General features: G+C 41.0%; 1 protein-coding gene and 1 pseudogene across 2 annotated transcripts in view; one reads left to right on the forward strand and one right to left on the reverse strand.

Annotated features, from left to right (window-relative positions):
* The window catches only part of FASTKD1 (FAST kinase domains 1), a 55,163-nt gene extending 32,704 nt beyond the window's left edge, over window positions 1–22,459 (reverse strand). Inside the window, exons 1-4 of one of the 2 annotated variants that reach the window (XM_066345042.1) lie at window positions 22,382–22,459; window positions 19,555–20,071; window positions 5,935–6,003; window positions 4,444–4,569 (exon numbers count right to left, since the gene is read on the reverse strand). In XM_066345042.1, coding sequence (XP_066201139.1) covers window positions 4,444–4,569; window positions 5,935–6,003; window positions 19,555–19,889 — 530 coding nt within the window. In that variant the 5' untranslated portion in view covers window positions 19,890–20,071; window positions 22,382–22,459. Of the gene's footprint in view, window positions 1–4,443; window positions 4,570–5,934; window positions 6,004–19,554; window positions 20,072–22,329 lie in introns of both variants that reach the window. The other variant, XM_066345043.1, reaches the window with a different exon arrangement.
* Window positions 22,460–25,644: 3,185 nt separating this feature from the next.
* Window positions 25,645–25,973, forward strand: LOC136378996 (cytochrome c oxidase subunit NDUFA4 pseudogene; annotated as a pseudogene).
* Window positions 25,974–26,369: the final 396 nt, after the last annotated feature.

Genomic DNA, 26,369 nt, shown 5'->3' on the forward strand with positions numbered 1-26,369 from the left:
TTTTATTGTTTCCAAATTTCTTTAATTTTTTTCAATAAAATATTTTTGAAGACCCAGTTGTACAATACTTTGACTTCTCTAATCAAAATTTTTAATGTTAATAATAAATTAATTAGTAAGCCGATAGTGCTATTTAGTTTAACCATAAAGACCCCTGAAATAAATTTTTAAATATATTTTTTAATATAGAAATACATATATTTGGATTGAGGAATGTTCAAGGATATCATTAGATTCTCAAAGAGATCTATAGGAATTTTATTTTATTTTTTTATGGGTTTTTTTTTTTTTCAGAGACAGAGAGAAAGTCAGAGATAGGGATAGATAGGGACAGACAGACAGGAACAGAGAGAGATGAGAAGCATCAATCATCAGTTTTTCCTTGCGACTCCTTAGTTGTTCATTGATTGTTTTCTCATATGTGCCTTGACCATGGGCTTTCAGCAGACCGAGTAACCCCTTGCTGGAACCAGCTACCTTGGGTCCAAGCTGGTGAGCTTTGCTCAAACCAAATTAGCCCGCGCTCCAGCTGGCGCCTTAGAGGTCTGGTACCTGGGACCTCCGCATCCCAGTCCTACACTCTATCCACTGCGCCACCGCCTGGTCAGACTATAAGAATTTTAAAGTTAACAAAATTGACTTTACAACGATTTTTATTGTCTGCTTTTACAAGCTATTTTCATGTGTGTATAAAAATACACATAATATGATTTGGAGAGTGACACCAGAGAAACGGCGGCGTGAGAGATACTACCAATCTCTCCCCTTGAAATTTCAACAAACTCAACAACTATATGCAGAGGAAAAACCTCAGGAGCACCTGAAATATACACACACCAGATAAAGGTATGATTTGGTGAGAAGGCAGTAGAAGATAGAATCTGCTCACAGAGGAAAAAAGCCAGAGGATGGAGTTTTTCTCTTTCGTCACACATCTGAGGGAGGGATGGACTTTTTAGCGTGGCTTTAGTTTGGAGCCAGTAGAAGTGGAGAGACTGAAGGGCAGAGGGGAAGGAGCTGAATTAAGACCGGAGTGCAAACAAGAGCAGGAACACGGTGTTTCCAGCGTTCGCCTGCATTGCCAGGCTCCACCTGCGATGATCGCAGGTGCTGAGCACGCCCACAGCCGGTGGCTTGCTCCTAAGATTAGCAAGTGAATAACCCATGGAGATCTGCCCACAGGGCGCAGAGGTACGCTTGATCTGAGATCTTCACCCCACACGGCCAGCTCCTGAAGCAGGGGCCCCCGCTTCTGGCGTGCAGCTCCTGCCCTGCCCAGTATCATGCTTTGGTATCAGAGGAAGGACCCTGCTGTGTCTTTCCCAGTTTCCCAAGTCCTGCATTGCTGCTCCCTTGATGTATGAACAGTAGCAGTAGCGGGTCCCCAATAGCTGAGTCTCCAGGGCACTCGCTCTTGTGAGAGGCAGAAGTGCCAGTTGTTCGATCCCCTGATTCCCAGCTGTGTTGGGCCAAGGGAAAGGCGCTGGAAGACCTGAAACGGCCATTGCTAGCGCCATAAAATTGCAAAGCCCTAACAACAAGCCCCTCCTACCAATGCAACTGCAGGCCCTGCCTACATCATTATCACAGCAATGCTTCAGCAGAACTTCACCCAAAAACATCACAGAGGCAAAGCTTGTAGTACAGCGCCACCTTCTGAAAAAAGAGAAAAGTTACCTCTCAAAACTAAAAATTACAATTTTTTGTTTTTTCTCATTTTCTCTTCTTTTCTTTTTCTTCTTTCTCTTTTTCCCATTTGAACTTCATTATCCTTAGTTGTTATATTTTTTTATTCTTGTTTTTTTTGTGAGGGTTTCATTTCTGACACTTTCTCTTTTACTTATTTTTTCTTTTCCCTTTTCTCCTGCTTCCTTTTATTCTTTCCTCCCCCCCCCCCATCTTAACATCATTTTTTGTCAAATTATTATATTTTGGACTCATACTTTTTTGTGTGTCATTTTGCTTGTTTTTTACTTCATTTTTTCTCTTTTTCATTTTTCCTCAGTTCCTGCTCCTTATTCTCCACAGTATTTGTTCTACTTACCATTATTTATAGAATTTTCATTTTTTCACTGTATTTTTTCAATTTTTGGTTTATTTTTTTAGTTATCTCATTAGTGTTAACAATCCACTCTCAAATGCCATCAAAGAAAAAGAAATCAAATATCATGGATATATAAGACATAGCTCAGACAGATGATGAAAAATCTCCAGAAAACAATCTCAGTTATACATGGAAACCTTGGAGCTAAATGACAGAGAGTTCAAAATTGAAGTTCTAAAAATACTCAATGAAATACAAGAAAACACTGAAAGGCAATTTAGTGAGCTCAAAAAACAATTTAATGAAAAAAGAGAATACTTAAATCTATAAAAAAAGAACCAAACAGAGATGAAAAACTCAATATATGAACTGAACAATGAGGTAACAAGCTTAGCTAATAGAATAGGCCAGATAGAGAAAAGAATCAGTAGCACGGAAGACAGGTAACTAGAGATACTACAGAGAGAAAAAGAGAGGTGGAAATGTAAATTAGTACAACCACTATGGAAGGAAGTATGGTGGTTCCTCAAAAAATTAAGAATAGAACTACCATATGGCCCAGCAATTCCTCTACTGGGTATGTACCCCCAAAACTCAAAAACATTGGTACATGAAGACACATGCACCCCCATGTTCATTGCAGCATTATTCACAGTGGCCAAGACATGGAAACAACCAAAGTGCCCTTCAATAGAAGACTGGATAAAGAAGATGCAGTACATATACACTATGGAATACTACTCAGTCATAAGAAATGATGACATAGTATCATTTACAACAACATGGATGGACCTTGACGACAGTATACTGAGTGAAATAAGTAAATCAGAAAAAGCTAAGAACTGTATGATTCCATACATAGATGGGACACAAATTGAGACTCATGGACACAAACAGGAGCGCAGTGGTTACCAGGGGAAGGGGGAAGTGGGGAGAGGGAGAAGGTGGCAGAGGGACAAATATAAGGTGACAGAGGATGATCTGACTTCAGGTGATGGGTATACAACATAATCAACTGTCCAAATGATGTGGAGATATTTGCCAAAAATCTATGTACTCTGGCTGACCAATGTCACCCTATTAAATTTAATCCTCTAAATAAAAATTTTTTTAAATATACATATATACATAATATAAAACTTACCATTTAAATACTATATTTTTAAGCATACAGTTAAGTATTATTAAGTACATTCACATTGTTGTGCAGCCATCACCACCATCTACTTGGAGAACATTTTCATCTTCTCAAACTAAAACTCCTTTCTCATTAAATATTATAGTAACTCTCCATTTCTACCCCCCTTCCAACCCTTGGCAACAGACATTCTACTTTCTGTTTTAACAACTTTGACTACTCTAGGTAACTCATATTAAGTGGAATTATGCAGTATTTGTCCTTTTGTGTCCAGCTTATTTCACAGCATAATGTCTTTAAGGTTCATTCATGTTATAGCACACATCAGAATTTCCTTCCTTTTTAAGACTGAACAATATTCCACTGTAGGTATATACCACATTTTGATTGGCCATTCATCTGTTAAAAGACATTTAGTTTATTTACAAATCTTTTGGCAATTGTGAACATACTGCTATGAACATTGGTATACATCATGGACTGAACTGTGTCCCTTCAAAATTCATGTTAAAGCCCCATCCACAACATGACTATATTTGGAGATATAGAGCCTTTAAGGGAGGTAATTAAGGTTAGATGAGGTCATAAGAGAGACATGCAAACCTGTTAGCTTGGAAGTAGGTAAAATCTCAAACATTTCACAGATCTCAACAGTACTGAATTATACTTTGCCTGACCAGGTGGTGGCGCTGTGGATAGAGCATCAACCTGGGACACTGAGGACCCAGGTTCGAAACCTGAAGGTTGCCAAGCTTGAGCATTGGTTCACCAGCTTGAGCGTGGGATCATAGACAGAATCCCATGGTCACTGGCTTGAGCCCAAAGGTCGCTGGCTTGAAGCCCAGGTTTCTGGCTTGAGTCCAAAGGTAGTTGGCTTGAGCAAGGGGGTCACTGGCTCAACTGGAGCCCCTGGGTCAGGGCATGTATGAGAAATCAATTAATGAACAACTCAAGTACCACAACTAAGAGTTGATACTTCTTATCTCTCTCCCTTTCTGTCTATCAGTCCCTGTCTGTCCACCTCTCTCTCTCTCTCTTACTTAAAAAAAAAACACAATACTGGGTTACACTTTAAAAATTTTATCTCTAATTCCCCTAGCAACAATACAAAGTATATATACTACTATACCTATTTTATAAATGAAGATGGTGAAATTCCCAAGAAGTTAGTCACATAGCTAGAAAGTGATCAATCTAAGTGCATGTGTGTCCAAAGCCCAGAACCTCTCCACCAAAACACAAGGCCTCTAAATAAATTTACCTTAAATCCTGTATGGTTTCCAAGTTCTTATTTACAATATTGGTGATTTTTCCCATTAATGGACTAAAATGTAAGTGTTGATCTGCTAGGCAAGTGGAAAATTTAGACAGCACATTAATATCAAACCTATTGAAGAAATATACAAAGGAGATCATTAGTATTTACTTTCACTTAAAACACATAAAAAACAGTTGTGCGCCTGACCAGGTAGTGGCGCAGTGGATAGAGCATCGGACTGGGATGCAGAGGACCCAGGTTCGAGACCCCGAAGGCGCCAGCTTGAGCGCAGGCTCATCTGGTTTGAGCAAAGCTCACCAGCTTGGACCCAAGGTCACTGGCTCGAGCAAGGGGTTACTCGGTCTACTGAAGGCCCGCAGTCAAGGCACATATGAGAAAGCAATCAATGAACAACTAAGGTGTTGCAACAAAAAACTGATGATTGATGCTTCTCATCTCTCTCCATTCCTGTCTGTCTGTCCCTATCTATCCCTCTCTCTGACTCTCTGTCTCCGTAAAAAAAAAAAAAAAAAAAAAAAAAAGCAAGTTGTGCGCCTTGGCCGAGTAGCTCAGTTGGTTAGAGCCTCGTCTCAACATGCCAAATGGTACAAGTTTGATACCTGGTCAGGGCACATAAGGAATCAACCAATGCCTGACTAGTGGTGATGCAGAGGATAGAGCATCAACATGGGATGCTGAGGTCCCAGGTTTGAAACCCCGAGGTCACCGGCTTAAGTGCAGAGCATGGGGTCCCCAGGTTGAGCGTGGGATCATTTTGATGATCACTGTTCACTGGCTTGAGCCTAAAGGTCGCTGTCTTAAGCCCAAGGTCGTATCTTGAGCCCAAGGTCGCTGTCATGAGTAAGGGGTCACTGGCGAAGCTGGGGCCTCCCGGTCAAGGCACAAATGAGAAGTAATTAATGAACAATTAAAGTGCTGCAATTATGAGTTGATGCTTCTCATCTCTCTTCTTTACTGTTGCTCTGTCTCTGTCTCTTTTATGAACGCTAAAAAAAATAATAAAATAAACAAGAATACCAGTCCATGAATAGCTGACTCTACTTTATTTCTATTTTGATTAATTATAAGTGTAGAATAGCACATTATGTTCCTTGCTCTTAATTCAAAGAGGAAACATTTAAAATACTGTTCATTCTCTCTCTCTCTCTCTCTCTCTCTCTCTCTTTTTTAAAGATTTTATTGATTCTACTGAGAGAGGAGGTCTGGGGGAGCGAGAAGTGTCAACTCTTCACTTTAATTGTTCATTGATTGCTTGTTGCTTGTCATATGTGCCTTGACCGGGCAAGCCCAGGGTTTCCAACCAGCAACGCCAGTGTTCTAGGTTGATGGTCTGTCCACTGTGCCACCACAGGCCAGGCCTGTTCTTTCTGTCTTAAGGAAAAACACACTATGCATTCTTTTCCTACAAGATTTCACTGTGCTAGCTCTGAGAAAGATAACCCTGCTCTTAGATGAAGAACCCAGAGTACTTGCCGTTCCAGTCTTCTCCATGCTTCTGTCACGAGTGCTTTAACTAGCGGGTCATGGGCTTCAACAGCAAACCTCAACAAAAACGAGAAAACAATGTTCTACACATACGCATTTTTGAAGTATTAAAAACACATATAGTAAGAATTATAATGTAAATGTGAACCTCAGGTTATTACATTCTTACACAGCCAGTTCTTAACCCTGATCTGCTCCCATTTTGATATTCTAATCCTTTGGTATAATCTAATAAATTTCTATACTTTATCTCATGTCCTTCTTACCTTTTTATCTGCTTGTTCCAATGCCCTTCAGCCAACAATAAAAATGTTCAAAGATGTATTTCATGTTAAAAGTCATGTAACATGTACTACTTTGCTCTGATTATAAAAATATTTCTATAGGAAAAGTTTGTAAAATAAATAAAAATTTTAATAGGGTAATAAAAATCATTTATAACTCTGCTATTCATAAATATCCACCATCATTAATTCAGAACACTTCTCTCCAGTTACTTTTTCTATACATATATGAAATGTACATATTTCTTTCCCATTTCTATATCCTACATTTTTCAGTAAGTTAACGTAATACTGTGGGCATCTGCATAAGTCATTACATATTCCTCAAAGCATGATTTTTTTTTTTAATTAATTTATTTATTTTTTTCATTTTTCTGAAGCTGGAAACAGGGAGAGACAGTCAGACAGACTCCCGCATGCGCCCGACCGGGATCCACCCGGCACGTCCACCATGGGGCGGCGCTCTGCCCACCAGGGGGCGATGCTCTGCCCATCCTGGGCGTCGCCATATTGCGACCAGAGCCACTCTAGCGCCTGGGGCAGAGGCCAAGGAGCCATCCCCAGCGCCCGGGCCATCTTTGCTCCAATGGAGCCTTGGCTGCGGGAGGGGAAGAGAGAGACAGAGAGGAAAGCGCGGCGGAGGGGTGGAGAAGCAAATGGGCGCTTCTCCTGTGTGCCCTGGCCGGGAATCGAACCCGGGTCCTCCACACGCTAGGCCGACGCTCTACCGCTGAGCCAACCGGCCAGGGCCTCAAAGCATGATTTTTAATGATTGTATATTATTCCATCAAATGAATATAGTATTGTTTGGTTAAACATTCATCTACTCTTTTTTTTTTTTTTTTTTTTTTAAATTTTATTTATTCATTTTAGAAAGGAGAGAGAGAGAGAGAAGGGGGGAGGAGCAGGAAGCATCAACTCCCATATGTGCCTCGACCAGGCAAGCCCAGGGTTTTGAACCTGCGACCTCAGCATTTCCAGGTCGACGCTTTATCCACTACGCCACCACAGGTCAGGCTCATCTACTCTTTGAATTTTAGTTTTTCAATATTATAAACAATGCTGAGATGAATATTTATGTATAAAATTCTCTTAGAATAAATCTTTTTTAAAAAATTTTAATTTATTGACTGATTTTAGAGAGAGAGGAAGGGAGATAGAGGGGGAGAGAGAGTAACATCAATTTGATATTCCACTTATCCAAGCACTCGTTGGTTGGGATCAAACCCTCAACCTTAACATATGGGGATTACACTTAACCAACTGAGCTACTTGGCCAGGGCTCTTAGGATAAATCTCAAACACAAAATTATTGGGTCCAGGTGTAGTTTTAAAGTTTATGATACACAGCATGGATGACCCAGATGGCATCATACTAAGTGAAATGTCAGCAAGAGAAAGACAAATACCACTTGATTTCACTTACATATGGAATCTAAAGAACAAAATAAATAAAATAGAAACAGAATCATAGATACAGAGAATAGAGTAGTGGTTACCAGGGGGACTAGGTGAAAAAAAGAAAGGGATTAAGAACTGGATGATGTCAGAGTAATGGTAGTGTGAAAGATAATGCTAATCTTTCCCCTTGAAATTTCAACAGGCTGAATAACTACAGTGAAGAAAAGGAACCCAAGCTGGGCTCACAGGCACACCTGAAAGATCCACACACCAAATGGACTAAAGGTGGGACAGATTAAAAAGGGGATGTAGAAATAAAATGCATTTGTGGTCAGCTCTGGAGAGGAGACAAACCCCGAGTGGCTGGTTTTTTTCTAAACCCGACTACAGAGAGGAGGGAAACTCAGGATGTTTGGATTTTGTCTGAGGGGGTTTGAAGAGGGAAACCCAAAGGGACTGGGTCTTCCTCTGCTGGGAGGAGCGCTGAGACAGAGAGGCAGAGGGAGAGATACTGGACAAAAGGAGCCAGAGCTCAGGGTCACGGCTAGTGTTCCTACAGTTCCTACGGCATGCAGCCTACACACGGCAGAGTCAGAAGAAACTAAAGTGTGTCCCCCCGACCTCCCAGATCCTGCCTCCCTCACCTTATGGTACGGAGAGTGGCAGAGACAAACCCCACAGATAGCTATCCAGAGCCACTTTCTCCCCTGATGAGCAGAGAAGCTCCACATCTGGGCCCCGGGTCTGATGAGATGTGAGAAGGAATGGCCGGAGGCCTGAGATCGCCACTGCTATAGCTATAAAGCCAGAAAGTCAAAGCTGTAAAGCAAAGCAGTAAAGCCCTCACAACACACTGCACCCACCAATGCAATTGCAGCCCCACCTACATCACTGCAACAGCACCATCTCAGCAGAGGACAGCCCAGGAATTTCACAGAGCTAAAACATATACTACAATGACAACTACTGAAATAAAACAGTAACCTCTCAAAAACAAAACTTATTTTTCCCTTTTTACTTATTTTTTCTTATTTTTTTCTCCCTTTCTCTCTCTTTTTTTTTTTTTTTTTTTTTTGGATTTTTCTGAAGTTGGAAACAAGGAGGCAGTCAGACAGACTCCCACATGCGCCCGACTAAGACCCACCCAGCACGCCCACCAGGGGGCAATGCTCTGCCCATCTGGGGTGTTGCTCTGTTACAACCAGAGCTATTCTAGCACCTGAGGCATAGGCCATAGAGCCATCCTCAGCGCCTGAGCCAACATTGCTCCAATGGAGCCTTGGCTGCGGGAGGGGAAGAGAGAGACAGAGAGGAAGGAGAGGGGGAGGGGTAGAGAAGCAGATGGGCGCTTCTCCTGTGTGCCCTGGCCGGGAATCGAACCCGGGACTCCTGCACGCCAGGCTGACGCTCTACCACTGACCAACCAGCCAGGGCCTCTCCCTTCCTCTTTTGAATTTCCTTTTCTTTAATTTATATATATATATTTTTTGTGGGTGTTTTGTTTTTTTACTTTTTATTTTGGGTTTTTGGTTTTCAATCATTGTTTTCTTACTTGTCATTGTTTCTTAAATCTTTATAGTTTTTATTTATTTTTTACTTTTTATATTATTTTTTTTACAGGGACAGAGAGAGTCAGAGAGAGGGATAGATAGGGACAGACAGACAGGAATGGAGAGAGATGAGAGGCATCAATCATCCAGTTTTTCATTGCAACATCTTAGTTGTTCATTGATTGCTTTCTCATATGTGCCTTGACCTTGGGCCTTCAGCAGACTGAGTAACCCCTTGTTCGAGCCAGTGACTTTGAGTCCAAGCTGGTGAGCTTTTTTTTTTGCTCAAGCCAGATGAGCCCATGTTCAAGTTGGCAACCTCGGGGTCTCGAACCTAGGTCCTTCCGCATCCCAGTCCGACGCTCTATCCACTGTGCCACTGCCTGGTCAGGCTTTTTTTTTTATTTTTTATGTTAGAGTTCTTAGCAATACTGTTCTCCATCAAGGAAGAAGAAATCAAATAACATGGCTACACAAGACAAAGATGTAATTCAGAAAGAAAATGAAATATGTCCAGGAAAAGATCTCAATCACATGGAAACTATTGGTTAAAGGATAGAGAATTAAAAATTGAAGTTCTAAAGATACCACAAGATGTGAAAAACACAAATAGGCAACTTAATAAGCTCAGAACACACACAAAAAAAAACCTCACCTAAGGAGATTGAAACTTTAACAACAGGGAATAAGAATAATATACATGAATTGAAAACTGAGGTAGCAAGTTTAGCTAATAGAAAAATTCAGATAGAGGAAAGTCAGTGACATCAAAGACAGGCAACTAAAGATATTACAGAGAGAAGAGGAGAAAGACTCATGAATTAAAAAACAAAAAAACAAAAACAAAAATGAGAGAGCTCTACAAGAATTGTCTGACTCCATCAGAAAAAGCAATATAAGCAAATGGGTATATCAGAAGAAGAAGAGAGAGAGAAGGGAAGGGAGAATCTATTCAAACAAATAATTGAGAATTTCCCAAGCCTATGGAAAGAGTTACAGCCTTGAATACAAGAAGCAAACAGAACATCAAGTCACCTCAACCCAAACAGACCTACCCCAAAGCACATCATAATAAAATTGTCAAAAATCAATAACAAAGAATCCTCAAGGCAGACAGGGAAAAGAACATAACACATAAAGGAAGTCCTATTAGGTTATCATCAGACTTCTTAGCAGAAACTCTACAAGTCAAAAGAAAGTGTACCCAAACATTTAAAGTACTGAAAAAGGCCCTGGCCAGTTGGCTCAATGGTAGAGCGTCGGCCTGGTGTGCAGGAGTCCCGGGTTCAATTCCCAGCCAGGGCACACAGGAGAAGCACCCATCTGCTCCTCCACCCTCCCCCTCTCCTTCCTCTCTGTCTCTCTCTTCCCCTCCCGCAGCCAAGGCTCCATTGGAGCAAAGATGGCCCGGGCGCTGGGGATGGCTCCATGGCCTCTGCCTCAGGTGCTAGAGTGGCTGTGGTCACAACAGAGCGATGCCCAGGATAGGCAGAGCATCGCCCCCTGGTGGGCATGCCGGGTGGATCCTGGTAGGGCGCATGCGGGAGTCTGTCTCACTGCCTCCCCAATTCCAGCTTGGAAAAATGCAAAAAAAAAAAAATTAATTAAAGTACTGAAAAAGAGGAATTACCAGCCAAGAATACTATATCAAATCACATTTACCCTTCAAATACAAAGGAGAAATAAAAACTTTTGCAGACATACAAAAGCTGATAGAATTTATCACCAGTAAAACACCACTGCAGGAAATACTCAAGGAGCTCACTTGATCAGATACAAAGAACAAAACAAATCAAAACTACAAGTAAAGGCTCCAACAAGGTCACATTAAAAACAAGGATAATCAATGACAGAGAAGGGGAGAGGATAAAGATCTGTGGTAGCAAAGGAGGATGGAGTACAGAAGCACTCATAAGACAAAGGACTCTTGCCTAACTAGGTGATGGTGCAGTGGATAAAGCAACAGACCAGGACGCAGAGGACCCAGGTTTGAAACTCTGAGGTCACTGGCTTGAGCACGGGCTCACCAGCTTAAGCACAGGGTCACTACCTTGAGCATAGGAACACAGACATGACCCCAAGGTCGCTGGTTTGAGCCCAACCAAGGTCGCTGGTTTAAGCAAGGGGTCACTTGCTCTGCTGTAGCCCCCCTGGTCAAGGCACATATGAGAAAGCAATCAATGAACAACTAAGAAGCTGCAATGAAGAACTGATGCTTTTCATCTCTCTCTCTCTTCCTGTCTGTCCCTATCTTTCCTCTCTCGTCTTCTCTCTCTGTCTCTTAATAATTTAATGGTAACCACCCACAAAAAAGCCACTACTGAAGCACATAGCTTAAAAAAAGAAAAAACAGGAGAAAGAAATATGGAATACCACCAAACAAAAATAACTGACAGAAACACAAAGAGAAGAACCAAACGAAACACAGAGCTACGAGAAAACAAAACATAGCCTGACCAGGCGGTGGCGCAGTGGATAGAGCATCGGACTGGGATGCAGAAGACCCAGGTTCGAGACCCCGAGGTCGCGAGCTTGAGCACGAGCTCATCTGGGTTGAGCAAAAAAAGCTCACCAGCTCGGACCTAAGGTCCCTGAGCAAGGGGTTACTCGGTCTGCTGAAGGCCCACGATCAAGGCACATATGAGAGAGCAATCAATGAACAACTAAGGTGTCACAACGAGAAACTGATGATTGATGCTTCTCATCTCTCTCCATTCCTGTCTGTCTGTCCCTATCTATCCCTCTCTCTGACTCTCTCTCTGTCCCTGTAATAAAAAAAAAAAGAAGAAAACAAAACATAGAGTGGCAATAGGAAACTCTCAAGTGTCAATAATTACATTAAATATAAATAGATTGAATTCACTAATAAAGAGGCAGAGAGTAGCAGATTGGATCAAAAAGTAAAACTCAACTGTATGCTGCCTTCAAGAGACACATCTAAGCAACAAGGATAAAAATAGATTTAAAGTGAAAAGTTGAAAAACAATTCTCCAAGCAAATATCCAAAAAAAAGCAGGTAGAGCCATACTCATACCTGACAACGCTGACTTCAAGACAACAAAGGTAACCAGAGACACAGATAGACATTTCATAACAATAAAGGGGACATTATATCAAGAAGATATAACACTTCGTAATATATATGCACAGAACCAGAAAGCACCAAAATATATAAGACATCTACTAACTGATCTAAAAATAGAAGCAGACAAAAACACAATCACACTTGGCGAGATTTCAACACACCATTGATAGCTTTAGACAGATCATCCAAACAGAAAATCAATAAAGAAATATCAACCTTAAATGGCACACTAGACTAAATGGACATAATACACATTTACAGGACATTTCATCCCAAAACATCAGATTATACATTCTTCTCCAATGTGCATGGAACATTCTCAAGGATAGACCATATGTTGGGCCACAAAATTAACATCAGCAAATTCAGTAAGACTGAAATTATACCAAGCATATTTTCTGACCATAAGTCTTTGAAATTAGAATTCAACTGTAAAAAGGAAGTAAAGAAACCCACAAAAATGTGGAAATTAAACAACATACTTCTAAAAAATGAATGGGTCAAGGAAAAAATAAAAGCAGAGATCAAAAGATATATACAGACAAATGAAAATGACAACACAACATATCAAAATTTCTGGGATGCAGAAAAGCAGTAATAAGAGGGAAGTTTATATCATTACAGGCTTATATCAGGGAATAAGAGAAATCCCAAGTAAACAACCTAATGTTACATCTTAAGGAACTAGAAAAAGAAAAACAAAGGCAACTCAAAGTCAGCAAAAGAAAGGAAATAATAAAAATTAGAGCAGAAGTAAATGATATAGAGAACAAAAGAACTATAAAAAATTAATACAGCCTGACCTGCAGTGGGACAGTGGTTAAAGCGTCGACCTGGGATGCTGAGGTTGCCAGTTCAAAACCCTGGGCTTCCCTGGTCAAGGCACATATGAGAGTTGATACTTTCTGCTCCTACCCCCCTTCTCTCTCTCTGTCTCTCTCTCTCTCTCTCTGTCCCCTCTCTCTAAATGAATAAATAAAATAATCAATTTTAAAAATTTATACTGAGAACTGAAATTAAAAAAAAAATTAATACAACAAAGAGCTGGTTCTTTAAAAAGTTCAATAAAATTGACAAACCCCTGGCTACACTCAGTAAGGGAAAATGAGAAAGGACTCATATAAACAAAACCTGAAATGAAAGAGGAGAAATTACCAGATATCATAGACATACAAAGGATCATAACAGAATACTACAAAAGATTATATGCCACTAAATTCAACAATCTAGAAGAAATGGATGAATTCCTAGAACTATACAATCTTCCTAGACTGAGTTACAAAGAAGTGGAAAACCTAAATAGACCTATAAGCAGGGAGGAAATAGAAACAACTATCAAAAACATCCCCAAATATAAAAGTCCAGGACCAGATGGCTATATTAAGTGAATTCTACCAAACATTCAAAATAGACTTGGTACCTGTCCTTATCAAAGTCTTCCAAAAAATAGAAGAAGAAGCACTATTCCCTAACACATTTTATGAGGCCAACATAACCCTGATACCAAAACCTGGCAAGGACAACAGACATACAAAAAAACCAAAAAACAAAAAACTACAGACCAATATCTCTAATGAATACAGATGCAAAAGTCCTAAACAAAATATGAGCAAATCGAATACAACACATTAAAAAAACAATACATCACGATCAAGTGGGATTCATTCCAGAAGCAAAAGGATAATTCAACATATGGAAATCAATCAACATAATACACCACATCAACAAAACAAAGAACAAACATCATGTGATCCTATCAATAGATATAGAAAAGGCATTTGATAAGATACAACATCCTGGACCTGGCCAGTTGGCTCAGCAGTAGAGCATTGGCCTGGTGTGTGGAAGTTCCTTCCAGGTTTGATTCCCGGCCAGGGCACACAGGAGAAGCGCCCATCTGCTTCTCCACCCCTCTCCCGCTCCTTCCTATCTCTCTCTTACCCTCCCACAGCCAAGGCTCCATTGGAGCAAAGTTGGCCCAGGCGCTGAGGATGGCTCCATGGACTCTGCCTGAGGCTCTAGAATGGCTCCAGTTGCAAAGGAACAATGCCCCAGATGGGCACAGCATCACCCCCTAGTGGAATTTCTCGGTGGATTTCAGTTGGGCACATGCGGGAGTCTGTCTCTCTGCCTCCCCGCTTTTCACTTCAGAAAAAATACAAAAAAAAAAGACACAACATCCCTTTATGTTTAAAACACTCAATAAAATCAGAATAGAAGGAAAGTACCTCAACATAATAAAGACCATATATGACAAACCATCAGCTAATATCATACAAAATGGTGAAAAAATGAAGGGTTTTCCTCTAAAATCAGGAATAAGAGAAGGCTGCCTACTCTCTCCACTCTTATTCAATATAGTTTGGGAGCAGTCAAGCAAGAGAGAGAAATAAAAGGCATCCATATCAGGAAAGAAGAAGTAAAGGTATCACTTTTTGCAAATGATACAATTATTTATATAGAAAACACCAAAGACTCCACCAAAAAAACTATTAGAAACAATAAACCAATACAGTAAAGAAGCAGGATACAAAATCAATATACAAAAGTCTACTGTATTTCTGTACGCTAATGATGAAACTTTGGAAAATATACTAAAAAAAAAAATCCTTTTACAATTGCAATAAAAATATAAAATAAAATACCTCGAAAAAACTTAACAAAGGATGTGAAGTATCTATATACTGAAATCTACAAAGCATTATTAAAAGAAATTGAAAAAGACACAAATAAATAGAAAAATATTCCACATTCATAGATTGGAAGGATCAACATAGTTAAAATGGCCATATTACCCAAAGCAAAATACAAATTTAATGCTATTCCCATCAAAATTCCAACAACATTTTTTTTTCTTTTCATTTTTCCGAAGCTGGAAACAGGGAGGCATTCAGACAGACTCCCGCATGCGCCCAACCAAGATCCACCCGGCATGCCCACCAAGGGGCGATGTTCTGCCCCTCTGGAGTGTCGCTCTGTTGCATCCAGAGCCATTCTAGTGCCTGAGGCAGAGGCCACAGAGCCATCCCCAGCGCCGGGCCATCTTTGCTCCAATGGAGCCTCGGCTGCGGGAGGGGAAGAGAGAGACAGAGAGGAAGGAGAGGGGAAGAGGTGGAGAAGCAGATGGGCGCTTCTCCTGTGTGCCCTGGCCGGGAATCGAACCCAGGACTCCTGCACGCCAGGCCGATGATCTACCGCTGAGCCAACCGGCCAGGGCCTCCAACAACATTTTTTTAAAGAAATAGAACAAAAAAATCACCAGGTTTATATGAAACCATAAAATACCCCAATTAGCCAAAGAATGAAGTCAGAGGAATCACACTACCTGACTTCAAATTATACTATAGAGCCACAATAATCAAAACAGCATGGAATTGGCAGAAAAACAGACCCACAGACCAATGGAACAGAATCAAAGACCCAGAGATAAAACCACATATATATGGACAAATAATCTTCGACACAGGAGTCAAAATCACAAAACAGAGAAAAGAAAACCTCTTCAATAAATGGTGCTAAAAAAAATTGAAAAGCCACATGCAAAATAATGGAACTGACTATAGTTTGTCCCCCTGCACAAAAATTAATTCAAAATGGATCAAAGACCTAAATATAAGATGCAAAATAATAAATTACATAGAAGAAAACATAGGTACTAAACTCATGGACCTTAGCCATAGAGAACAATTTGACACCAAAGGCAAGGGAAGTAAAGACAAAAATAAATGAATGGAACTATATCAAACTGAAAGGTTTCTGCCCAGCAAAAGAAACTGTCAACAAAACAAACACACAGCCAACTAAATAGGAGATGATATTTTCAAACAATAGCTCTGATATAAATAACTCAAAAAGCTCAGCAACAAACAAGCAAACAATCCAATTAAAAAAAACGGGAGATGACCCGAACAGATATTTCTCTCAAGAAGACATAAAAATGGCCAATAGATATATAAAAAGATGCTCATTTTCACTAGCTATTTGCATAATGCAAATCAGAACTACACATGAGATACTGCCTCACACCTGTTAGATTGGCTATTATCAACAAGACAGGTAATAACAAGTATTGGAGAGGCTGTGGAGAAAAAGGAACCCTCATTCACTGCTGGTAGGAATGCAAATTAGTACAACCATTATGGAAGAAAGTATGGTAGTTCCTCAAAAAATTAAGAATAGTGCCTGACCTGTGGTGGCGCAGTGGATAAAGCGTCGACCTGGAAATGCTGAGGTCGCCGGTTCGAAACCCTGGGCTTGCCTGGTCAAGGCACATATGGGAGTTGATGCTTCCAGCTCCTCCCCCCTTCTCTCTCTCTGTCTCTCTCTCCTCTCTCTCCCTCTCTGTCTCTCTCTCCTCTCTAAAAGTGAATAAGTAAAATTTAAAAAAATTAAAAAAAAAATTAAGAATAGAATTACCATATGACCCAGCAATCCCTCTACTGGGTATCTTCCCCCAAAACTTGGAAACGTTGGTATGTAAAGATACATGCACCCCCATGTTCATCACAGCATCATTCACAGTGGACAAGACATGGAAACAACCAAAGTTTCCCTCAATAGAGGATTAGAAGACGTGGTACAGCTATACAATGGAATACTACTAAGCCATAAGAGATGATGGCACAGTGACATTTATGACAACATGGATGGACCTTCAGGAAAAGTATGAATTGGTACTTAGAAAACAGGGGAACGTAGAGTACAGCAAAAGGTTATATAGTCAATAATGTGGTAATGACTATATATGATGCCAGGTTAGCACTGGAAATATGTGGGAAAACACTTTGTATACAACCGTATAACCACTGTACACCTGAAACTAACATAGACTGATATTGAATGTAAACTGTAATTGAAAAATAAAATTTTTTTTTTTGGTTTTTTTTTGTATTTTTCTGAAGTTGGAAACGGGGGAGGCAGTCAGACTCACTCATGCGCCCGACCGGGATCCACCCAGCATGCCCACCAGGGGGTGATGCTCTGATCATCTGGGGCATCGCTCTGTTGCAACCAGAGCCATTCTAGCGCCTGAGGCAGAAGCCATAGAGCCATCCCCAGCGCCTGGGCCAACTTTGCTCCAACAGAGCCTCGGCTGCGGGAGGGGAAGAGAGAGACAGAGAGGAAGGAGAGGGGGAGGGGTGGAGAAGCGGATGGGTGCTTCTCCTGTGTGCCCTGGCCGGGAATCAAACCCGGGACTCCTGCACGCCAGGCCGATGCTCTACCACTGAGCCAACCGGCCAGGGCCGAAAAATAAAATTTAAATTTAAAAAATAACAATAAAGCCCTGGCCAGATAGCTCCACTGGTTAGAGCATCATCCCAATACTACATAAAGGTTGCCTGTTCAATCCCCAGCTAGGGCATGTAAAAAAAAAAGATCAATGTTTCTGTCTCTCTCTTTCTTTCTTTTCTCTCTTTCTTTATTAAAATCAATAAATAAATTTAAAATAATAATAAAGTTTGTGATATTATACTACTAGCGGCATATAAGATTTTCTGTTCCAATATACCTTCAAAAAAATAGACATTTTACATATTGTATTATAAGTTTCTCTTTTTAACTGATTTCAACATCTTTATAATGTGAAGACTGTATTATTTTGTCTCCTAAAAGTCAAAGAATTCAGATTGAGTCATGAAGCAAAATCAATCTACATCCTGTTTAAAAAAACTTGAAAAAACAATTATATTCTACTCTTGAAATCCTTTCCTTATTAAAATATGACTTGAGGGAAACATAAAAATGCAGTTTAAGGCAAATCAGTACCTAGCAGCATTTCTGCAACTGTGCCTGACACACATCAACCTTGTGAGGTGTTCGACACAATGTTTTGCAGTTAAGTAAGTTTGGAAAATGCCCCCACTTAGAGATTCACACTAGACAGTGGCATATTAATTGCTCTGGAGATTCCTGCAATAAAGATCTGTTTAATTTTGTCTGGTTCTACATCTTCCAAACTAACATGCCCATTAAGAAAGGAAAACTGGTATTTTCTCCATTATCATTATATATTCTCATCATGGAACTCAGAGAAAAAACTTGGCCATCTGAGAAAGACCACCAATAAAAAGGGAGAGCCACTCTTTTTTAGTCTAACACCCATCTCCAAAATAAGTGTAGCTGTAAGCCCCTTTACTGTATGCTGACTCCCTCATAAAAACAACTGCATCTCTGCTTTGGGCAATATTAACATCTAGAGCTACTTAAATAGCCCTTGCAGGTTTGATAATCATGTAAAAACCTGTTATTTTTTCATCAATGAGACTAATAAACAGATGGGTTGGAACTTTTGTGTGCTTTCTTTCCTATATTTAATATAATTGCTGAATCTTTTATTTAGGGAGATCAGTTCTTCTGAAGGCTAGATTCCTTGCAAACAAAGTAAAATTTCTTTTCCTTTTAACTTTCCCTCAGCTTTATTGAGATATGATTAACAAATAAAATCTAGGCCCTGGCCAGTTGGCTCAGCCGTAGAGCGTCGGCCTGGCGTGTGGGGGACCTGGGTTCGATTCCCGGCCAGGGCACATAGGAGAAGCGCCCATTTGCTTCTCCACCCCCACCCCCTCCTTCCTCTCTGTCTCTCTCTTCCCCTCCCGCAGCCGGGGCTCCATTGGAGCAAAGATGGCCCAGGTGCTGGGGATGGCTCCTTGGCCTCTGCCCCAGGCGCTAGAGTGGCTCTGGTCGCGGCAGAGTGACGCCCCCTGGTGGGCAGAGCATTGCCCCTGGTGGGCGTGCCAGGTGGATCCTGGTTGGGCGCATGCGGGAGTCTGTCTGGCTGTCTCTCCCCGCTGTTTCCAGCTTCAGAAAAATACAAAAAAATAATAATAATAAAAATAAAAATAAAAAAAATAAAAAAAAAACAAAATCTGTACATACATTTAGGTTGTACAACATGATGTTTTGAAACACAAATATTGTGAAATGATTACCAATCAATAAATATCCTCTAGCCATGGCCAGGTAGCTCGGTTTGTTAGAGCATCATTCCAATATGCCACGGCTGCAGGTTCAATCCTCTGTCAGGGCACATACAAGAAATAACCAATGAATGCAAAAATAAGTGGAACAACAAATCGATGTTTCCTTCTCTCTAAAAAATTAATAAATAAAAACTTTAAAATATATCCTTTAACCATCTTAAAAATATTAGATGATCAGAAACACTATAGGAAAAAAATAGTCTGTCATTTTAAAGAGATGTTTAGAAAATTAAAATATAAACTATAATCATTTCTATAAAATCTAAAAGCACATTACTAAAAAATAATAATAATAACACATTACTTACTGTTGTGTGATGTACAACACATTTACCAGATTATCATCGTTCATAAATTCCATTTTATTTCTAGTTAAATTATAAAGAGTAAGAAATTGGGGATAGTCTCTGATACTTTCAACACTTTTTACCAAGCTGGTCTTCTGCTTTTGAAACTGCCAAAGTATATTAAATGCATATCCCACTTGTTCTTCTGAAAGTATGGCTTTGTTTTTTTCAATAAGATCAAATACTTGCTCTTCATTTGTACACTTATCCATCTGGCTAATTAATGGTTCACAACTGAAGGGTCGAAAATGAAACACTCTCCAGGAGAATGGACAAATAACTCTCAGACGAAGCATATTTGTAAGCAATGAGTCTAGAAAAAAGCTTTCTTTTCATTTCCACCACAAATTTTCTTCAGTAAAAAAACCACTTGCAACTAGTAGCCAGTTACAATATGCTGGTATAAAAACTACTGTTTTTCCTTCATGTTTTTTGCTTCCATTACGATGACTCCAAAACACATTCCAATATACAGCTTCTGTAAATAAAATGGTTTAAGATTGTTATAGTATTGATATCAAATTAATTCCAACAAATTACATTAACAAGTTTCTTTTGCACTAACTAGAGACATTGTTCTTAGTCTAAACTAAATAGTAGGGTTTGATGCAAAATTAAGTGTCCTGGAAACGGGGCTTCTATCTGCATTCCATTTAAAAACTGTTTGTTAGGGCCTGACCATGCGGTGGCGCAGTGGATAGAGCATCAGACTGGAACGTGGAGGACCCAGGTTTGAAACTCAGGGTCGCTTACTTGAGTGCGGGCTCACCAGCTTGAGCTTGGGGTCACTGGCTTGAGCGTGGGATCATAGATGTGATCCCAAGGTCGCTGGCTTGAGCCCAAGATCACTGGCTTGAGCAAGGGCTCATTTGCTCTGCTGTAGACTGCCCCCCCCCCCCCATCAAAGCACATATGAGAAAGCAATCAATGAACAACTAAGGAGACTATGGAGCCGCAATGAAGAACTGATGCTTCTCATCTCTCTCCCTTCCTGTCTGTCCATCCCTATGTGTCCCTCTCTGTCTCTCTCTCTGTCGCTGTCACACAAAAAAAATGTTTGTTAGTAAATATAGTCAATAATATCATAAAACTTTGTATGGTGACACTAAGATCCCAGGTGCAAAACCTCTTGTTCAAGCCAGTGACCTTTGGCTCAAGCCAATGGCCTTGGGATCATGTGTATGACCCTGGCACCCTGACCACAAGCCAGATAAGCCCGCACTCAAGCAGGGTTGGGTCTTGAACCTGGCCAGGTCCATGTTCTATCCACCATGCCACCACCTGTTAGACTGTGTTATAAATGTTCATATTTCCAGTTAAGAAACAACAGTTTTAAAAGCTGGGACTAAAAGCACACCATGTAGCACTTCGGCGACATTTCCTAAAGCACTTTAAAAATACATTATGCCATTAAATATTCTGAACTAACTTGCCAGGTAGATAGTATTGTTTACACTTCACAGATAAGAAAAGCTAGGGTCAGCCTGACCAGGCAGTGGCACAGTAGATATAGTGTTGGCCTGGGATGCTGAGGATCCAGGTTCAAAACCCTGAGGTCACTGGCTTGAGCACGGTTGAGCACGGGCTCACCAGCTTGAGCACGGGGAGGCGATCTGAGCATGGGATCCTAGACAGGACCCCAAAGTCGCTGGCTTGAACCCAAAGGTCGCTGGCTTGAAGCCCAAGGTTACTGGCTTGAGCAGAAGGTCACTGGCTCAGCTGGAGCTCGCCAGTCAATGCACATATGAAAAAGCAATCAACGATCAGCTAAGGTGCCACAATAATTGATGTATCCCATCTCTCTCCCTCTTGCCTGTCCCTGTCAGCCTCTCTCTCACAAAAAAAAAGGAAAAAGAAATAAAAAAGGAAGAAAAAAAGAAAAAGAAAAAAAGAAAAGGTAGGTTCAAAAATATTTTAAAAGTACTCTAGTACTAGTGAAGCTGGGACAATCATCTAGTTAGTTCTACTCTTCCAACTTGAACAGCCTCATTATACCAACAAACCAACCCAAAACATGCTTAGATTCCTCTCTAGAGCTATGTGTCAAGCTCACTAGAAAAAATGATGAGCCAATATCAACTACTGCGTGGCAATCAGTACAGCAACCTGACCCAAGACCACCTGGGTCATCACACAAATAATTGAAAACCCTGCACAAAGCAAAGTTATCTTCAAGATTTCTCCTCTGTCTCCATAATTGAAAGTGGAAGCAACTCAACAATTAGAATACTACGGTGGCAAGTCACTAGCTCTGCCCCAGCTAACTGACCTTGGGGAAGACATATGACCAAAGGATAGGCCTTGGGACTACAAGTGAGAGATAGGTACCATCTGTGAAAGGTATAGCGCAGATAAACAGTGACATTCTTTGCCAATGACAGACATGCTCTGAGTCCTGCGCTCATTAGCGCGCGGACCAGTAAACGTGGCCTCTCTGGTCTGCGCCGGAGTAGGCTCAGCCCCTGCCCTCGGCCTCGGCGCTCCGAAAAAAAACCCTCAATACCTAAAACGCCTTGGTTTCTCAGTCGAACCCTATATCCTGGACCTGAAAACGTGCTAAGTTTTCAGGAAAAAGAAAATCTACTGCGGCAATCCAGCCCTTGGTTGCCGGCGAGTTCTTCCCTCAATGCCCGGCAACTTTTCAGGAGGACCCCAGCGAAGGCTACTAATTGTAGCTCAGAAGGCAAGGCTATTCCTGATCCCCAACAAAAGACATAACAATCTCAGTTGTGTTACTCACCCCTCCTCATATCACAGTTTTTATCCTTCACTCGAGATTTTACGTCACCTTAGGTCTAGTGCGGTCCATAACCAAACAGGAAAAAATGCAGGATGAAGAGCAACATGCAGGGAGGAATGCACACACTACATGCCCCAGAGGCCTTCGGGCGAGGTCGGCGGACAAGAAGTCAAAGACGCGTTCGGAGGAATTCTGGGCATTGTAGTTCCTCATTGAGAGACGATGGGGCAGCATAGCTTAAAATTGTTGAAGTTATAAATCGTTAAGGTCAGTGTGGTGTGTCTCAACTGAGGTTTTACCTCAGCCATGGCAGACTGACATTTTTGATAATCTACAACAAAAATTAATATTTAGGAAAATGGAAAAAAAATTTTTTTCAGGGACAGAGAGACAGTCAGAGAGAGGGATAGACAGGGACAGACAGGCAAGAATGGAGAGAGATGAAAAGCATTAATCATCAGTTTTTCCTTGCGACACCTTAGTTGTTCATTGATTGCTTTCTCATATGTGCCTTGACCGTGGGCCTTCAGCAGACCGAATAACCCCTTGCTTGAGCCAGCGACCTTGGGTCCAAACTGGTGAGCTTTTTGCTCAAGCCAGATGAGCCCGCGCTCAAGCTGGCGACCTTGGGGACTTGAACCTGGGTCCTCCGCATCCCAGCCCGACGCTCTATCCACTGCGCCTGGTCAGGTGGAAAATGAAATTTTAAAACATAAACATGGAAAAGACGTGTGGAGTTTTGTTTCTTACTGTAGGGATGAAACAAGCATGGCCTGAATCAGTGTTCTTCAGTGAAAGACCACCAGGAATACACCTATCATCAAACAAATTTGTGATTACTGACTGGTTTCAATGAAGCATAACACGTCCAAGGGGTGTTAAATTAAGGTGTTAAGAAGAACATAGTATTTAGCCTTGTGTCAATCAATTTGGGGGAGCTTTAAGAGGGACTTTTCTCTACACTGAATGTTGTGAGAAAGCAACAGTAATTCTATATTGGGTATTTTAATAAACTTGGTCTAGAAGGCAAAAGGGAATATTTGCAAATGATATATCTGATAAGGGATTAATATCCAGAATATATAAAGAATTCCTACAACTCAATGACAAAAATATTTTTAATGGGAAAATCACCTGAATAGATATTTCTCCATGGCCATAGGGACATGAAAAAATGCTCAACATCAATAATCATTAGGAAAATTCAAATCAAAATTACAATGAGATAGCACTTCACATCAATACAATGGTTATTATTTTAAAAAATCAGAAAATAACAAATGTTGGCAAGGATGTGGAGAAATTGGAAACCTTATGTACAGCTGGAAGTAATGTTAAGTGGTACAACACTGTAGAAAATAGTATGGTGGTAAAAAAAAAAAAAAGGATGGTGGTTCCTCAAAAACTTAAACACAGAATTATGTAATCTAGCAATTCTACTTCTGGACATATACTCAAATCAAAAGCAAGAATCTGAACAGATATTTTTTCAGCAATGTTTAGAGTGTCATTATTTACAATAGCCCAAGGTGGAAGCAACCTAAGCATCCATCAGAGGATAAATGGATAAAGAAAATGTAATATATATACACAATGGGATTCAGTCTTAGTGAATCAGAATAGAATGAAGCTAGGAAAATCCTTTGGCAAGTAAAATGGGGAAACTGAAACAAATAGCTTGAACAAACTAGCCAACCAATTTACAGCCAGGTATAGAAGGTCAACTCTCTAGAAATAACACCTAGGCCTCAGTTGTATTTCAGCTCCAGGCCCAGAAAAGCAGTAAAACCAGGTGGTCACACCAGGACCAGCTGCAGTGACTAATGACCCCCTTCCCTGGTGCTGACCAACCAGTGGAAACCATGACCCTAAAAGGGCCCACCTAGAAAAGCTGATGAACATTCTACTGAGATCTCATCTAAGATCTCCCCTAACCTCCCAGCCTTTAAAAGGCCTCTAAACAAGCTTGACCAGGCAGTGGTGCAGTGAATAGAGCATCAGCCTGGGATGCTGAGGACCCAGGTTCGAAACCCCAAGGTCGCCAGCCTATGCACAGACTCACCAGCTTAAGCATGGAGTTGCCGGCTTCAGTGTGGGATCATAGACATTACCCCATGGTCACTGGCTCAGCCCAAGGTCTCAGGCTTGAGCAAGGGGTCACTGGCTCAGCTAAGGTCTCTACCCTACCCCACCCCCTTGTCAAGGCATATTTGAGAAAACAATCAGTGAACAATTAAGGAGCCACAACTATGAATTGATGCTTCTCATCTCTCTCCCTTCCTGTCTCTCTCTCTTGATAAAATAAATAAATAAGCCCTCAAAACAAAGGACCCAGAATGCTTCTGTCCCTCCCCCTGAGCGTGTCAGCTCATGCCTTTCCCTTCCCCCTCCCTCTCAAGTGCACATCTCCTAAACTCTAAGGGTCCTCACCAGACTTGCAACCACAGGAGCAATGGGCAGCAGCAGCTCATCTTGGGCTAACCCCTGAACCTCTCTCCAAGGCCCCCTTCTCTCTGACTTTGCAGTCTAGACTCATTTCTTTCCCATAAGGTTTCCCTCCTAGTCTCTCTCCTGTTGCTTCTTCTATTCTAGCCCCTGCCTAATTTCATTGTCTCCAGCTTTAATAAATGTACTCTCAAAGTTACCTGGACTCGTGTTGTGAAATATTTCCTGCATGAAGGCAAGAACCCACACATTACTGGCCACCATAGAGACACCAAGGGTCAGGACCCTTTTCTGGTAACTTTGGAAAGGAAGGAAATTCTGACACTTGCTACAACATGGATGAAACTTAAAACACTATGCTAAGTGAAATAAGCCAGACACAAAAGAACAAATATTGTATGATTCCACTTATATGAAGTGCCTAGAGTTGTCAAAGTCATAGAAACATGAAGTAGAATAGTGGCTTCCATGAATTGGAAGAAAGGAGAAATGTGATTTCTCAATATCATCCTATTCAAATGTGGGTATCCCTGGGGTCAGCGGAGGATTTTCTCCACACAGAGATTCAGGATACTAGGTTTCTTCCATAATCCCCCAAGGCTCTGGATCCAGCTGACAAAAACAGGAAGAGAGGAAACAGAGAAGGCGTGTCACTTCATAAACATTTTGGTTTAGATGTAATACACATCACTTTCACACAATTTCCACTGATAAGAAGTATTCACATATCTTTACTTAGATGCAAGGGGACAGCTAGAAAATGTAGCTTTTAGCAGGACAGCATTTACCAATGGCACCACTCTTTGTGTAAGTGGGAGCACAAATTTTGTGGCTGTCACTGCAATGTTAATCAAAGACTTCTTGGGATGTTTATTCATCCCTTGTGCACTGACTACCTGCTGCCAGGCCATGCAGTTTTGTTTTTCTCTGCTTCTGGACCCTCTACCGCAATCAGGCTCCACCAGATCCTCAGTCAGGCCAAGAAGCATCCAAGCTTGATCCCCATCTTCGGATTTCCTGGAACCGAAGGTACTGGGGCACCCCTGTATGTCTAATGCCTGGTATTGTTCAATCTAGATGTCTGTGGGAACAAAAAGAATAACCCAGAATGCTGGAAAAAACTGGGATCCAATTAGGAATACAAGTTCTACTCAGTGAATGTAGCGAACTGAAAAAAGAAGGTCCAGACTTTTAAATGAAATTTTTCACTGTAAAGCTACTTAAAATGAGTGGTAGAGCGTCGACCTGGCGTGCAGAAGTCCCAGGTTTGATTCCTGGCCAGGGCTCTCCCCCTCTCCCACTCCTATAGCCACATCTCCATTGATTCAAGGACATTGGCCCCGGGCACTAAGGATGGCTCCATAGAGCCCGAGGAGCTAATAATAGCTTGGTTGTGAGCATCGACCCCAGATAGGCAGATGGGTTGCCAGGTGGATCCCTGTTGGGGTACATGCAAGAATCTATCTCCCCCTCTCTCACTTAAATTGAAAAAAAGAATAAAAACTCAAAAAAATAAATATTTGAAACTCAGAAAAAAAGAGACCTCTCTGCCATTTTATAACTGAATCTGGCAGAGACTCAAATTATTAAG

The sequence above is a fragment of the Saccopteryx leptura genome, chromosome 7 (assembly GCF_036850995.1).
Source record: "Saccopteryx leptura isolate mSacLep1 chromosome 7, mSacLep1_pri_phased_curated, whole genome shotgun sequence".
Classification (NCBI taxonomy): domain Eukaryota; kingdom Metazoa; phylum Chordata; class Mammalia; order Chiroptera; family Emballonuridae; genus Saccopteryx; species Saccopteryx leptura.